The 16,759-nt window shown below is 37.4% G+C and overlaps 1 protein-coding gene across 2 annotated transcripts; it reads left to right on the forward strand.

Annotated features, from left to right (window-relative positions):
• The first annotated feature begins 336 nt into the window (after window positions 1-336).
• wdfy2 (WD repeat and FYVE domain containing 2) lies at window positions 337-16,447 on the forward strand. Of its 2 annotated transcripts, XM_067515854.1 has the most exons (12): window positions 337-645; window positions 1,669-1,736; window positions 3,243-3,316; window positions 4,436-4,490; window positions 5,205-5,355; window positions 7,086-7,198; window positions 8,330-8,456; window positions 9,260-9,365; window positions 11,282-11,383; window positions 11,945-12,075; window positions 12,184-12,292; window positions 13,148-16,447. In XM_067515854.1, the coding sequence occupies exons 1-12, from the start codon at window positions 509-511 to the stop codon at window positions 13,175-13,177; spliced, it is 1,203 nt and encodes a 400-aa protein (XP_067371955.1). In that variant the 5' UTR covers window positions 337-508; the 3' UTR covers window positions 13,178-16,447. The 2 variants fall into 2 exon arrangements, with proteins under 2 accessions (XP_067371955.1, XP_067371956.1); XM_067515855.1 differs by lacking the exon at window positions 1,669-1,736 and having other exon boundaries at window positions 504-645.
• Window positions 16,448-16,759: the final 312 nt, after the last annotated feature.

Genomic DNA, 16,759 nt, shown 5'->3' on the forward strand with positions numbered 1-16,759 from the left:
CATACTGTTTTGGCATCATACTCTAAAAAATTGTTTATATTTGTCTGCTTAATTTTTTGGGTATTACTACACAAGTGGCTGGGGTGCTAGTCTAAAATTGAGTACATAAAATGGAAAATCTAAATACTAATAATAACAATAAAATAATAATAATAATAATTATTATTATTATGTTATATATATGCTATAGTCTTTGCATCATACAGGTATTTGTTTCAAGGCTGTAATAAGGTTGTATCATACTTTGAAAGTGCGTTTTATTTTGAAATTATAACAGTAAAAATTGAACCGGATGTTTTATTTTGTTTAGTGGAAACTGGTTGCAGGCAGGAGTGTGTTTGGGTTATCACCTGACTGGCAGCGTTTTACTGGACGCCGTCGCAACCCCCTGTGCCGCCTGCCTTGACAGCTAGTCGGCAGATCCTGGACAAGGTTCTGCTGTCGGTCCGGGGTGGGTTATGTTTCCCGGAGCCAGAAGCGTACACCGTAACTTGTGCATCTCTAACCCATGGCCGCCGAAATTCAGCCCCAACCACAGGCTCGGAAGCCATGTCTGCTAAACAAAATCGAGGCTTTCCAAGATGTAATAAGCTCGGCGGTCATCATTCCCAAAGAGGACGGCGTTATCAGTGTGTCCGAGGACAGGTGAGACGTGCGTTAGACCGCAAATTAACCTCCAAACCACTGTTTACCACCAGCCTTTTTTTGTCCCCAATAATCTCTTCAGATCTCGCTGATTAATAGAGTTTGTGTCTCCGTCTGGATTAATAATTCCAAAGCCTTTCAACGGTTTAAGATCATAGGGAAACACATCAGCTAACATAGCTCAAAGTGTCAGCTGACAGGGTCATTTGAAGACCTTACCATTCTAGTAAAAAGCAGAATGCACTTTAAAATCATTCTTTACTGGCGTTAGGAAAGTTGGCGTCAATAAAATGCAGCTTATCAGATTTAGAAGCCGCTTATGGTCCTAAATGCTGGCTAACGTTAGCCAGATAGCGTTACCTCTTTAAAAAAATATATATAAGGTTTCCAATGTGCAATTTGTGCTGTTGATGTGTTTGATGATATAATGCTACAACTACTTAGTAAAAATTGATTTTGCCTTACAGAACATTTGTTCAGCCTTGAACTGAAGGTTCCCTTCTCGTTCCCAGGTTTTCACATGCCTGTGTTTGTCTCTGTCTTTGGTTGCCAAAAGTGTGGATTCAGTCTGACATAGGCGAGCGCTCGGGGGGTGGGTTTGTTCTGTGGCACAAAGGTTGTGTATCCTGTAATTCCCGTGGAACCTCGGTTAATGTACGCTTACATGTTTTCTTTCGTGATATTTAACATTTAATTAATAACATGGTGTAACTAAGACGTATGGCCCTATGGAGTGGGAAACAGTGACTGTGAAACAAGGGGGTCTCCCCTTGAGCAGTTTAGATTACATTATGTTTGCATTTTAGAAATGTGTGCTGTACACATAAATGTGTAGTGAGTTCATCACGATTTAATGGCAATTACTCCAAACAGTTGATGCTGAGCATTGGACTGAAGAATTGCTGTCAAGTGATGTGTACATTTTATTGTGTTGATTTAAAGAATGAAAAGATGGATATAATGGTGGACATCTGTCTGCTTTTGGGGCCAAATAAACTAATCATGTGTTGTTTCATTCACCAGGACAATTCGGGTATGGCTAAAGAGAGACAGTGGTCAGTACTGGCCCAGTGTCTACCACACAATGTCGTGTAGGTATTCTTCCTCGTCTGTGTTCAAATTCATTGCCTTTGTTCACAGAATAAACAGAGGCTATTCTACGTGTCTTCCTCTTTAGTATTTTGCAGTGTCATCATTTCAGTCATAAATATGTATGTTTGTGCAACATTTTGTCAACAAAGTTGACCAGATAACATGGACTTTCTTGTAACAGGCCAGTGGTTCATTCCTGGTTTTGTTCACTCTTTTTCTGTGTTTGCTTTGATTGTGTGTGCGTGTTTCTCCTAATCACAACAAACACAATGAATCATACAGACGGCACTTCTCAGAAGAACATGAAAGCACTTACATACTCCTGTAGGATCATTGGCTTTGTTCTGTTCACTTCAGTACTTCAACGCTGCATGTCTGTGACAGTCTTTGTCCTTGTTTCCTTTCAATTGTGCAACTGAAGGAAATCCTATGCTACCATCAGCAAGATCTGTTGCTTACAATAGCAGCAAAAGATTCTGCATGTGAAACACTTTGTTAGGAGTGTGCAAAGATTAACCCTATCTTCAGGATATACACAGTTATAGTAGTTCAAAGCTATTTTAAGGTATGCGTTGAAAATCCTAAATGACTTATTTGAAATCTGATAAAATATAGATATTAGTAACTAAGGTATGGCTTTTAAAATAATCTGATTCTTTTGTTGCCGTATCACAAGTTTTCCAGTTTCTTGCTCTCTGGAAAATTTCTAAGGAGGTCCCAATTTTAGGGGCCTCAGTGCCACTTTTAATATCTTTTTTTTTTTTTTTAACACTCCGGAAACACATCCAGGAAATTGCGATAACACACTGTTATCCAAAACACTTTAACGGTCTACATACATGTCTGAATTAGCTACAGTACATACATCCTGGGTTTTCTCACCACATTGAATCAGCCAAACTGACTTTCAGAAGGAAATTATTTAGACACCTTCCACAAAAAGAAAACATGGATCATTTTCTAAGGGAAAGAAAATGTTTTTATGTTTGTCATTAACTGAATATGAGCCAGTGTTTCGTTATGTTTGTTTTTTTCACTGTCAAATGTTGCTATTGCTATTAGCCTTAAAATGTCGGAACTGACATAATTTACTTTTTTAAAAATCCCCGCGAAAATCTTTACCAGGGGTCCATTCACTAGCAAGTTTTTTGTGTCATCTCATGGGTTTTCTCAGTTGTCATTACATGACACTAATATGACAGTTTGGTTGACTGAGAAAACACCATCCACACAGGAAGTCTATGACATTTTATGGGTTTTTAGTAATCTTACTGCCAAAAATCTTGCATTATATTGGCTTTAAGAAGCTTGTGAACAGAATAATTCTGAGATGTTACTGCAGCAGTACAGGAATCATGATAACCCGGAAATTACTATAACCAGACAGATTTCTTTTAAAACATAGCTGTTTAGATTGAACCATTTTTCTCCAAATAACAATAACACTCATGAAGACACGCAAGCAGAATTTTCACTGTTATTCTTGTATGTCTCTTTGTCTCCAGCACCGTGCTCTTGTATGTCCTTTAACCCAGAGACCAGGAGGATTTCATTGGGAATGGATAGTGGAAGTATCTGTGTAAGTCTAACCACCAGCCTTTTTTTTTTCCCTTCATACCAACCCTCTGCTTTGTCTTCTTCTCCTCGCTCAACCGACAAGTATTTGCTTTCCTTCCTATTCGATGTAGGTTCCATATTTGTCTGTATTTCTTAGTGAAACCTTTTATGATGATTATCATCTGTGTTTTGATGCTGTTGTCAGCCCTAGAGCTTGTGGTGACTACCTGGCCTTTTCTACCGGTAATAGCAGGTCTAAATGTCCTCTTCTTCTACACTTTGGTCCTTTACAAAGTATTGATAAATATTTGCTAGGTTTACATAGTAATTGCTATGGATATTTAGGTTTCCCAGATGATGAATCTTTTTTTCCCCTCTTTTCTATCTCTTTTTATGTAGAATATTTCAAAGAATTTCAAAATTAGTTGGTAGGTTTTGTTGAAATTTAATCAGCACAGTCCTAGAGAATGAGCCATTTTCATTGGGACACTCGCTCAGCTTTACCTGTAGTGTCTCCTCAGTCTAATATGTGAAATGTACACAGAAAAAGATACCTCCTCTATAATGTGTGCTTTAGATAAATAGTTTCAAATTTAATGATTTAATACATTTCATTTACTGTCACTTTAACTTCTCAAAATGCTCTAAAAACTGGTTAGTAGTAGTTTAGTGATAGTTTCTAGTAGTATTTTATTGTGGGTAGTGGCTTCAGAGGAAATCGCACCAACAGCTGTTCTTCTTTTCACTGGCCTGCACACAGGCCTGTAGTTTTGTTTTTCTACTTTACTCATTTGCATTTACATTTTTATTTTGTTAGGGTGGAAAGTTTTTCTCTATGTGTAATAGAAAGGCCTACACTTCAAATGTAATTATTAAATTAACATTAAATACTGTTTATCCACTGCACATCATGTATCTATAATAGTAAATGCAATTAAGAAACACGAAGTTATTGAAATTTGACATTTAGATTCGTAGCTTAGGTTACATTCAAAATATAGTAATTGTAGACATTTGCATACCACAAGAAGCTCAACAAAAGATAATGCAAAAAATACTGCAATGTATTATGTATCAGAACACAGCAACATAGTTTATTCTGCCATTGATTGGATACATTTCTCCACTTCCTGTCTTTCAGGAGTTTATTTTGTCAGAAGACTATAATAAGATGACCCCAGCCCGCACTTATCAGGGTGAGATAAAATGTGTGTGGGTGTGTGTGTGTGAGTCAAAAGCTTTAACTTTAAAAGCTTATTTCTAAGATTATGCAATTCTCTGAAATCTATGGTTCCTGTTACTTTTTTATTATATGTATGCAGTTTCAGTACAATTCACAGCTATTAAATTCTGCTCTGCTCGCTGCACTTAAACTCTGTACTAGTTGTGTTGTTATTAACTTCATTTCTTTCTGTTCTTACCAAAGTAACTCCACCATGTCAATCTAGTCAGATATACTGTTTTTTTTTTTTACTATATTAGTGCACAAAAAAATTGATCAAATGAGTGCAGATTGGGGTTTTTGGGGGGTTTGTGTGTGTGTGTGATCTATAGTGAGGACCTGTACCACTTGTCCTTATGGCATGTGTGGCTGGTCACTGTGAAAGAGCACAATCTTAAAATACTGCTGCACCAGCGTCATGCAACTTCCTCTTCATTTGTCGGTCATATCTTTCCTTAAACAGGGCATTGGTTCTAGACCATTAGTCTCTGCTGTACCAACTGTCTCCTTCTGAATTAGCGTGGTGAACACAATACATATGGTGATTATACCACGTTTGGACATTGTTTTTATCCTCCGACGCAAGATTTCTAGTCTGACCCCTGCACTCTATTTAAAGTGATTGTTAAAATGGAACTAAATATACATTAGATATAAATATATATGTGGGTGTTTTATGTGTCTTCAGCACACCAGGGCAAAGTGACAGTGGTACTATTTGTGTTGGAGATGGAATGGCTTCTAAGCACTGGCCAAGACAAAACCTTCACCTGGCACTGCTCAGAGAGTGGCCAACAGCTCGGGACGTATCGCACCACCGCCTGGGTTTCTGGACTACAGTATCCTTCTCTCCTGGTCTGTTTCTTGTGTTGATGTGAAGGCTACTTGTCCGATTTAGAGGTCGCTCAATGAACCTGACAGCTAAGCTTCCTGATGAATGGAGTGGAGTGGATGTGACCAAATGAGAAATGAGGACACATCTGTGGCTCTGCAGACTCTGAAAAGCCTCGGCCTTTTATTATGACAACACAGTCTATTTTAAGGCTACAATAACATCAGATAGTGAAATTTAGATTTGCTTCTATTTAGTTTGTACTGATAGGAAGGAACTAACAATAGCTATCAGTCATGCTGTTGTCAAGGAAACGGATGGAGCAGGTTTCTGTAATGGCCAAATGAAAGCCTGTGAGTGCTCAGTAGCGACACTGATCCATACCAATGAGCCTGCCATGAGGCATCGGACTGGTGGCATTTTGCTAGCCTCAGCATGCTAACCTGCCCAGTTAGCATGGCACTTATGTGTTTGGTGGTTTGATTCATGAATGCATGAATGGGACAATGCAGCTGAATTGTTTTAATATATATATTAAATATATATATAATGCTCAGACGGTGATGAGCCAAGGCTAGGAGTAGACCCTTTGCACAGCCATTGCACAGGGACACGCTTGAGGAGTGGAAAAAATGCTGAACTATGGTTGAATGAAACTGAGTCATTTGCAAACTAAACACAAGTATTTTAATGCTAGGACGATTACCATTTTTTTTTGTATCTGAATTTAATAAAACAATATTTTGTTATTTGTTAAATAAAAGCTACAAAATGATTTGGAGGGAAAGACTGACCCATTCTAGGCTGCTGTCAGGTCTTATGTTTCTGTATTCAAAAGTTCTGTCAGCTTAGGTACACGTCAGCTTTTAATACTTCTTTGGTGAACAACTGGAATTTGTGTTAATGTGAATGGAAACAAGCTGTTCTTGATTAAAAAATGCCCAACGTCTCACTTTCAAATTATTGTAATGGTTCATAAGATTGTAATTGGCTTATAGAAGGAAGACTCTGACTTAGACACTTGAAAATGGCTGCCCATGGGAAATGATACAAATTGTTTATATGTTATTTCCATGTTTCACAGTATGTTTCCAGAGAGAAACAATATGTTGAAGATTGAAAACTCATATTCCTGTGATTAGATAAGTATTGTTGTTTTTACACTGAGGATTATGATTTGTTAGTGTAGTTATGTTATTCTTTGCAGTCATTGTTTTTCTCTCGTACAATATGGACAGTGTTTTAATGAATTTGTTGTGTTGTGACTTAACCAGGTCAGAGAAGGACTCAAAGCTTTAAGTCATTGAGTCACAGAGACATAATTATTTTCCTGCCACCACAAATAGCTGCAACTAAACCTGGACTCTGCCTTTGTCTGGACAGTTGCAGTGCATCTGTTCCAGTGAATCTACAATAAAAATGAGCTTGTTTAGTGTGGGATTTTGGCTCAGTTAGAATTAGAAGCTTTATTCTCATCATTGAGGACATATACAAGTTACAATGAAATTCTCTCTGTGTATTTAACTCAGTGGGCAGCTACAGGGGTCACCCAGGGAGCTAGCTCAAGGATGCATCTGGTGTGTGGGCTGGGAATTGGTCCTGCAGACTTCTACATCCCAACCTGATGCTCTACCCATTGAGCCACCTTGGCTGCTATTACTGATAAAGATTCAAATCAGTGTGGTAGTTTTTCAACAGGAAACAGTTTCTTCTTCCTTGACCTTTATTTTAACCCAGGTTTGATGTGGAGACCAGACACGCCTTCGTAGGGGACCAGTCTGGTCAGGTGACCATCCTGAAGCTAGAGCAGGACAGCTGCAGTTTAGTCACCACCTTCAAAGGACACACTGGTAAAGCTGGTTTTCTTTCTTTTACAACATTTCAACTACACATCTCTTTGCATTTTAGTGTTGCGTATTAACTGCTAAGTTGTGAATAATATAATAATAAACCACCAATTGTTGGTTGCAGCTATAGTACACAGACAGAAGAAGCTGACTAGTTGTAGACGTTATTGTTTAATATTAATTTTATTGTTTAATAAAATTGATTTTTTTTTTTGCACAGCATTTGTGCAAAAGTAGTCTGCACAAATATGAATAATGGGTTAGCAAAACTCCCTTGCAGCTATGTATCAGATAATTTATGCTTCCTCTCTGTCCTCTCCTTGCCTCCTGGGCTGCTTGTTTTTTGCTTATATAAGAGTGAGACGTTTTGACTGAATGCAAATCACAAAAACTGAGCTTTTAAAAGGATTTTGGTTTCATCTATATAATTGTCTTTTCGGACTATGTTAGATGCAGGTTTAAAAATAGTCATACAAACAATACAAAATAAAACCCACCAAAGACACAATTACACCTTTTTACAGAACTATAATAGCTGGAAACAGAATGTCTTAATAGGAAGATGAAATTAATTATTTATGCTTAAATTATTTCTTTTATATTTAATGGACCATCAGTAGTCGCATTAAAATCACATCAAGTACCCTGTAGTCTAGTTAAGAAAGTCTTTTCAGGGCGGTCACTGTGGAGTCTGCTTCAACAAAATAGGCAGAGAAAAACACATTTACAGTATTTCAAATAAAAGCGTAAATCTTGATGATAAAGAGACAGAACCCATGGTGAATTCAGAATCACTGACAAAGACCTTAAATGTAGCAAAATAACTTTTTTTCACATGCAGGTATTTACTTTATAATATCAGAAAAATAAATACATCCAAATACATTTTGTTGCCAACAATAATTCCTGCAAATTAGTGTTAAGCCATAAATATAGAGGAAAAAGGTTTTATCTAAATGAACCAAGTCATGATATTTTGCTCACTGGCCTTGGGCTGATGTATGTTCTTGTTATGTGAGATGTTTGTGAAAGTGACTGTGGTTTTACCACTTATTTGCCTTCCTGTGTGTGTGTTTGTGTGTGTGTGTGTGTGTGTGTGTGTGTGTGTATCTGTGTGTGTTTATTCTGCCTCAGGTAATGTAACAGCGCTTTGCTGGGACCCAGTCCAGAGGGTGCTGTTTTCTGGTAGCTCAGACCACTCTATCATCATGTGGGACATCGGAGGGCGTAAAGGCACCGCCATCGAGTTGCAAGGACACAAGTAAGAATCACAAACCCGATTTTAAGTGTTTTTCTTACTCTACCTATTATTTAGCTAAAACGAAAACACTGATTGTATACATGTAAGTTCTGTTAGATTACTTAAGTATTTGTACTTAAGAAGATGAATAAGATACACATTTATTCTGATCCTGTGCAAATTTAACTTGTATGTTAATCTGTCAGGATTTAATTTAAAGATGAAACAAGATTTATTGTATTTTCTTTTTACATTTTTACACTCTACCACTTAATGGATCCAATTGACCCTGCTCTGGGAAACATAGCCTGCACACGATCCTTAGGTTAAGTTTTTCTTATTTATAAATTGCCATTGGTCACAGGGTCCAAAGACTAGAACCCCTTCTCTCCAAATATATACTACTGCTGCTGGGTAAATGCAATCCATCATTGTGTAGTAAAAACCACCAGTGGGTCACTGTTAAACCAGGATTTTTTAAAGTACAGAGATCAATGGATGGACCAATAAAATAATCAGAAGATCAATAAGTTATAGCTAAGATAGGCAGAAGATTTATGTACAAAGTCCTTTCAGAGTAAACAGGGTAAAAAGGTCCCATATTTCTGTTAATCAAAAGATGAAAGAAAGCTGAATTGATATAAATCATGTATTTGTAAAGGTTGATTTATTAAAATGGACACCAAAAATCTACTTCTTCGTACGACTTCCCGCAGTCAAGTTGGCATTTTGGACCTTCACCCCACTACTCTATGCTGTTCAGTTCAGTACTGGATTTGTTGTTTATGTTTGTGTGTGTGGTTGTGCATGTGTGTTCCCTGCAGTGACAAAGTCCAGGGATTGTGCTACGCCTCACACACTCGTCAGCTCATCTCCTGCAGCTCAGATGGAGGCATTGTCATCTGGAACATGGATGTAACACGACAAGAGGTGAGAGAGAGAAAGATGAGGCAGCTGACTGATGGAGTGTAACATCAACCCACACATAAAAATACATTCATACCCAGTCTGTGAATTGTAACACACAGTAAACAGAGTGGAAATGAGTCATATGCATGCTTTCTGTTTTTGTGGCTGTTTGTGGTGGGTAAAGTATTCTCCCTCCTACTCTGTAATACATTTTCTCACGAAATCAATGAATGGTCACCAGATTAGCAGAATGTTCTTTGAGCTCTCTTACACTGACACGTTATGTCGTCTCATGTCTGCATCATGTCATCTCACTCTGTGTTCTGTCAGTCTCCACACAGTTAGTTAGGACTTGATAGCTTCTTTATTTACAGAGAGTCACTTTTATTTGGCCCCACTGTTTTTTTATTCTGTCATGCATTCGTCTCTGTTATTTGTCCCAAATTCTCATTTCAGTTTTATTTTCTGAGTCAATGGTTCTCTTGAAGCTGACATCCCTCAAGGCGAGCTTTAAAAATAACATCAGTAGGTTGCTGTTGTTCCCCAAACAATCACTCATTGCTATTATACCAAACACTGCTCTGTGCAGTTGGTTTCTTAGCTTCTTTAAAGCTGTGGGCTTTAGAGAAAATAAAAAACCTAGAAAGAAGCAGTGCAAACAAGTTTCTTGTTGGTTTTGTAATGACCAGAGTTAGAGGATGGCTTGCTGATTTCCTTGATTGTTTTCACTTTCAATAAATCTGTATCTTAAAGGAAAATCTATAACCTAACACGAATGTTATGCATAATTATGAGCACAAGTGACCCTATGTTGGACTGTAGGAACCCACTTAAAACTAAACTAAAAGACTGAAGTTGATATGAACTCGTTGGGGTACTGTCTAGACCAGAGGTGGTACAAGTACATAACCTCAATACTCAAAGTGGACTCTCATCAGCAACCCCAATTAAAAAAAGTTGGGACGATGTATAAAAATAAATATGAAATAAATCCTATGATTTGCAAATCTCATCAACCCATATTTTATTTACAATAGAACATATCACATGTTGAAACTGAGATATTTTACCATTTCATGAAAAATATTAGCCACACATCTCATAAACGTTGGAACAAAAAAGGGTTGGAAAAGTAATTGCTGCAAATTAAAATGAAGGTGCATTTGACAACTAATTAGGTTAACTGGCAACAAGCATGAAAGGAGCCTTTCAGAGAGGCAGAGCCTCCTGAACGTAAAGATGGGCAAACGTTCACCAATCTGAGACAAACAACGTAACATTTTACGTCTCAACGTAAAATTGAGAAGATCCCACAATCTATAATATATAATATCATCTAAAGATTCAGAGAATCAGAACGAATATCTGTGTGCAAAGAACAAGGCCGAAGGACAAAACTGGATGCACATGATCTTGGGGCCCTCAGGCAGCACTGCATTAAAAACAGGCATGATTCTCTACTGGACATCACTGCATGGGCTCAGGATCACTTCCAGAAATTACTGTCTGTGAACACAGTTCACTGTGCAACTCACAAATCTTAGTTAAAGTTTTATCATGCAAAGAAGAAGACATATGTGAAAATGATCCAGAAAATACGCCGGGTTTTGGGGGCCAAAGCTCGTTTAAAAAGTGATTTGATCAGTGATTTTTGTAAACTAAAGAGCTATTAGTACAGGATGTATTCATTTTAGCAGTAAAAAGTACAATATTTCCCTTTGTATTGTGTTTAAAAAAAAAGGGAAATGTTTTCTTCCCCACCTCTGCTCTAAACACAGAATTGTTAACATTATTTTACTTGTAAGTATTCTACATAGATCATGTTTAAAATAAATTTGTCTCTCTGATGTCTTTATATTGTGAGTCATAATGTAAAAAAGTTGAAAAAATGATTATAAGTGTTTTTGTTATTATTATTTTTTTATGTCTTTACACAGACGCCTGAGTGGCTGGACAGTGACTCCTGTCAGAGGTGTGAGCAGCCTTTCTTCTGGAACTTCAAACAGATGTGGGACAGCAAGAAGATCGGCCTGCGACAGGTAACTAACTTGCTTTTTAAAATAATTTCTCTTCTATTTAAATATGTCTAACTAAAACTAAATCACAGCTGAAGCAGATCTGAAGCTCCACCACACCCAGTATTAATTCAAACATCCACAAACCAGCAAACATACACAACTCTGCACTTCTACTTCAGTAAATTGTAAGCGAACATCCTCTGGCTGTCCTATTGTGTTGCTCTCGGGTGTGTGTGTGTGTATGTGTGTGTGTGTGCGATTAAATAGCGTGTTCTAAAAGGCAGTGCAGTGCATTGGCTCTTCATTTTTCTGTCAGTGGATATGAGTTCATACACAGACTCAGCTATTGAACAGCAAATGATTCAGCTTAGGAATTAAGATCAATCCATTTGATTTCAATACAAGTTTTTAAAATTAAAAAGAGATCAAATTTGTTGAAGGGGCACCATGACGTCTTAAGGACTTGAAACTTGACTTGACATGATTGTGGAGAGTTACCTCGGACTTGCAAAAAATTGCCGCTTTTTCTAAGTGGTAAGAATTTACTAATGTTGGTAATTGAAGGTCTCCTTTGTTCCTCAGCACCACTGTAGAAAGTGTGGCCAGGCAGTGTGCGGTAAATGTTCGTCCAAACGCTCCACCATCCCCCTCATGGGCTTCGAGTTTGAGGTTCGGGTGTGTGACAGCTGCCATGAGTCCATCACTGACGAGGAGTGAGTAACAATCAGACTCTGTTGTTGTCATATACTGACCCTTTGTGCTCTCAGCTGTCTGAGTGCTCACACAGAACAGTAACTGTCGTTCCCTTTTGTGTCCTCCAGTCGAGCGCCCACGGCCACCTTCCACGACAGCAAGCACAGCATTGTTTACATGCATTACGAGCCCACCACTGGACATCTGCTCACCTCAGGCACTGACAAGGTTATCAAGGTGTGTGAGTATTGGTTAAGAACGGTTAATACAGTATTGTTGAGCAAGTTGAACAGGATGTTCTTTACCAAGATGGTGTGGATTTTAGTTAATGGTCCAATTGATCTGCTATGGTCACTGCTCTGGGTCCTTTTGACAACAAAGTGTAGTGGTGTGTGTGGTGGTGTTCCTGGGCCATGGGCTGCAAACACAGATGCCAAATGTACTCAGTGATCGTCTTTTACACTGGTATATGAAGGTTTGTTAACCAGTGAGAATTTTATCTGTTTCTGACCTCATACATAATTACATTTACTTTCAAACTTTATGTGAGTTGATAGTCCTAGGGGTCACCACACTGATGTATTTATAATTAGATAATTTCCCCCAAATGAATAACTGTATTTTTGTCTTTGTTTAATTTAGATTTCCCAATGATAAAGGGGTAAAACCATTTAGAATTTTCTAAGTTTCTGCATATAACTGAACTGAAGCCGGATCTGATGTTATTAAGTCCTAAAAGTAAATAACGGGAGCCCAACTAAACAATGAGATTAAAACAAAATTACAATTCATTCATTCATTGTGGAAAAAAGCATGTTAACCTAGGAATAATTCATTTGAAAGTGAAATTAGATTTAGGTGTTTCAGTCAGTGAGAATTTGCAAATCTGATTATCTTTTATCCACTGTATATCTTTACATAAATGCTGCATAAAAATAATTTTTTAAACCATTTTTTCTATTGTTACTGTTCAAATTTCTCAACTCTGTTTGAACTTTAGAGTTAGCTGAAATCTCTAGGTAACAGCCAGTTCATTAGGAGTCATCTTGTGTTTGAAGAACAAAACTGATTTGGATTTCTGTTTATCTGCAGCTATGGGACATGAGTCCTGTGGTGTCCTGAGGTGTGTGAAGGACCAGCAGTCAGCAGGAACCTCTGTTTGCCAAACTGTGAGGGTTTATTCTCTTCCACTTGGAAGAGAATAAGAGAAGCGAACCCAACAATATCGATGTCACTTGGATAATATTTAACAAGCAGAGACTGTTGCACATTCATAGTGACAAACCTTGGTTGACACAAGGTTACGAGAGCGCGCGCGTGTGAACATTGTGTGGGTTGAGGCAGAAATTGACAGACTTTATGTACTTAATTTTCATACATTCCTTTCCACGTTTTATATAACATGGAAATTCACAATACAGTAAGTAAAAAGTATTTGTCCAGTGGTCTGCAGGTACCGTGAAACCCAAACTTTGTCAGCTGCACATTTTTTCAGAAGGGAGCTGCTTAATTGCAGTGAGACCAGATTTATACCCGCCAACCTGGACCACTTATAGGTTAGATTAGATTAGAAAAGGTAAGCGATGGAACAGTAGAAACAGCAGTTGAGTCCTACAGATGTAGAAAGCGATACCTGACAAAACAACAGATTTTTGTGGAACAGGTTTGAAATGTGGCTGCCTAACTTTTATTTGGTCCTCTAGTTGTGCGATGGCTGCTCACTGAATCATCAGCTCCTTATTTTGACAAACCAACTCCTAATATTCTACTGTAGAATAGAAATGTGCATTCATTTGTAGTTTTCTGACTAATTTTATAGAAGTTTAGTTGAAATTAGCTTTTTATTTGAATGGATGTCCACTCACTATCTGCAAATGTGTTTATGGTCAGTGTGTAGCTACTTGCCAAAAGTTGCCAAGTTACTTTGTAGGCTGTTCTTAAATTACCTTTCTATTCACCAAGATTTGGCATAATGTTAAGTACAATTATAAAAATACTCACTAATATCACTTGCACACCTCTAATGCATTTCTCATGCTTTTAGTGACTTTTCAAAATCATAGTTCAGTGCTTTCACATCTGCCACCCAAACAATTATGTGTCCTACTCATAAAACCTAACGCTAAACCAGCTTTATTAACTTGAGGCACGTTGGCTGCCTCATAGAATTGTTTTTTTCTGAGTGATGGTCAGAACTTTAGCTCCTAAAGCAAGCTGCGTAAAGCATTTCTCTTCAGAATCCACGTCTGACTTTGCATGAGGAGTTTGAGGAGATTGATTTTATCCAAAATACTGTAATTACCATTTTTACCGTTATGAAGTTTTAGGAAACAAAATTAGAATATAAGTCTTTTTTGTTTTTGTTTCCTATAGCTACAAAACAAACCTTGAAGTTTGTTTTGATTATAAAACATAATCTTGTTAATATCCCAGCCCCTCAATCTGCACAGTAGGACAGTCATTGAGAACAGAGGACACACTGTTACTCTCTTGAAATTGTGTAAGAGCAGGAAATCTGCTCATGATAAGAACTAGCCAGTTAAATGTTTTACGAGTAGGTAACAGCAACTCTAAAAGAAAAACTGCACTTGTAAATTATTGCCTGTGTGTGGCACTGGCGTCAAATCTGCAGGGGTTGTCATCGTTCCCTGTAGATGGTGTTGATGAGCTTATAAACTGTATATCTGCTGGTCTTAAATATTGTCATTTCTGTACTGGTAGGTGGCACATGTTGGCCTGAAACCGATAGAGCTGGTTTCAGGTGCTTCCTGTTATTCACACCATGTGTTGTTGTTGCTTTCTAAATACATTACTGACAATTGAGTATCTGAACATATCTCAGCTTTTTAAGATAAGATAGGTGTTTATTGAAATGCTTCCCTATCTTCCTAAATTATACAATTGTGGAGAATATGTCATGTAATTTTGAAACGTGTGCATGCATGGCGACCTCCAAACTGCATGGCATCAGTGTATCAACATTTGTTTGTGTGTGGCTGCTTTACAAGATGATGTCTCTATTAGGAGTTATAGAACTACTGCATTGCAAGATGACCTCTTAGTCTCTTTAACATTGGCCCCTGATTCACTTTAATTCTAGTAGAGATCCTAAATTTGGTACAAATGTCCCCAAACTAATGCAGTTTGTAACTGCAGTATTTAGACATTTGATAAATAGGTGCAGCCCTTAAAATTGTGGCATCTTTGGCTGTGTAGCAACATAAATCCATATGGAACAAGCATATAGATACAGTACAGTACTAAATGTGAACATACTGTCATTTTTTCTCAATCTAAGCAGGAAATCACAATTATAGGACCTGAGCTTATTACAGTGGACACTGATGGCCTTGAGTGTTTTCAGAGACTATACTTGTCAGGTCTGTTAATAAACCAGACTGCTTTCTCACCTTCAAAAACAATATTTTGTATATTCTGTCCAGTGGATCTGTTTTTGAGATTATTTATTATGATGCAATCTAAATATTTCTGACATGTAAATGCACATGTCATCAAGCTAATCAGTTGCAGCGCATATGGGTTGTATGTTCTAGGACATTAAGGGGACTAATGAACATGGTTCATTTTTATTTTGTTCTCACTGTTTCTGTTTTATTAAGTCACAATAATGTATACTGACTTTTATGTCAATGCACTGGAATCAACAAGAAAAAATGTTGCAAATTGCTGCTGTGAAGAAGAATTATAATTTATTTTGTGTGATTGTCACCCTTCTGATTTAATCAAGTCAAGTTCTTACAATTTGACTCAAGATTTTTCCAAAGATGTTTGATATTTAGATTTAAAATGACGCTATGTTAAAGGACTTTCTCCAAGAATAGAAAAATTAAAAGTTATAAGCTTGACTGTTCCTGAAAATAGCCCTTTGTCTGCACTTTGACAGTCACTTATGAGGGTACATTTACAGCAGCTCTTTACTCATGAGCTTGAATCTGTGGGTCGATTTTTAAAGGACGATACCTGTGTCCACTCTCAACATGCCATATCAGTTAGCATACGGACATATGCTGTTGGTTTCCAGCTACTACATCGTTACTCTGTACTGAAGTTAATGTAAAACAGTGGCTTCCTGGAATAATAGTAAAGAAAACAGATGCAGAGACCAGTCATCATAATTTTTAATGGGAACGTGTGCAAACTCAGTGTCGTTGTCCTTTAACTATTGCTTCACGGGGAATAAAAAACTTCTGTTTAATTCCTAAATAGTTTGTCAAAATCAAAGACTCAATCAGATTAAATTAATCTGAGGCCAGTGGTTAATTTTCCTGTTGCAGGAAAGATAAGACGTTGTGTGTTTGAGAGTGTCATAAATGGGACCATGTGTGTATAAATTCCATAATAAAACAGCAGGTGTTTACCTACGTAACTAAATTTGAGTCTGTTGTTATTCAGATAAAACAGCTAACATACAGAAGAAGCTATCAGGAAAGAATTGTATCAAAGGAAAAATGTAGTAAAGGAATGTTTTGTTTTTATATGCTGTTTGCCCAACAGTCTGTGGGATGAAAGATGAACATGCTGCGTTCCATATTACTCCTGCACATCTTTATTAGATAAATATCAATGAGTGCACGTTTAGTAATAACTCCTGTTATTACAGCAGCCTATGCCAACTGAGTACACCATGGACAGGTTGCCAGTCTATTTCATGGCTAAAACAGAGATATACACATATAGACAACC

Source organism: Channa argus, chromosome 9, assembly GCF_033026475.1.
Source record: "Channa argus isolate prfri chromosome 9, Channa argus male v1.0, whole genome shotgun sequence".
Lineage (NCBI taxonomy): Eukaryota > Metazoa > Chordata > Actinopteri > Anabantiformes > Channidae > Channa > Channa argus.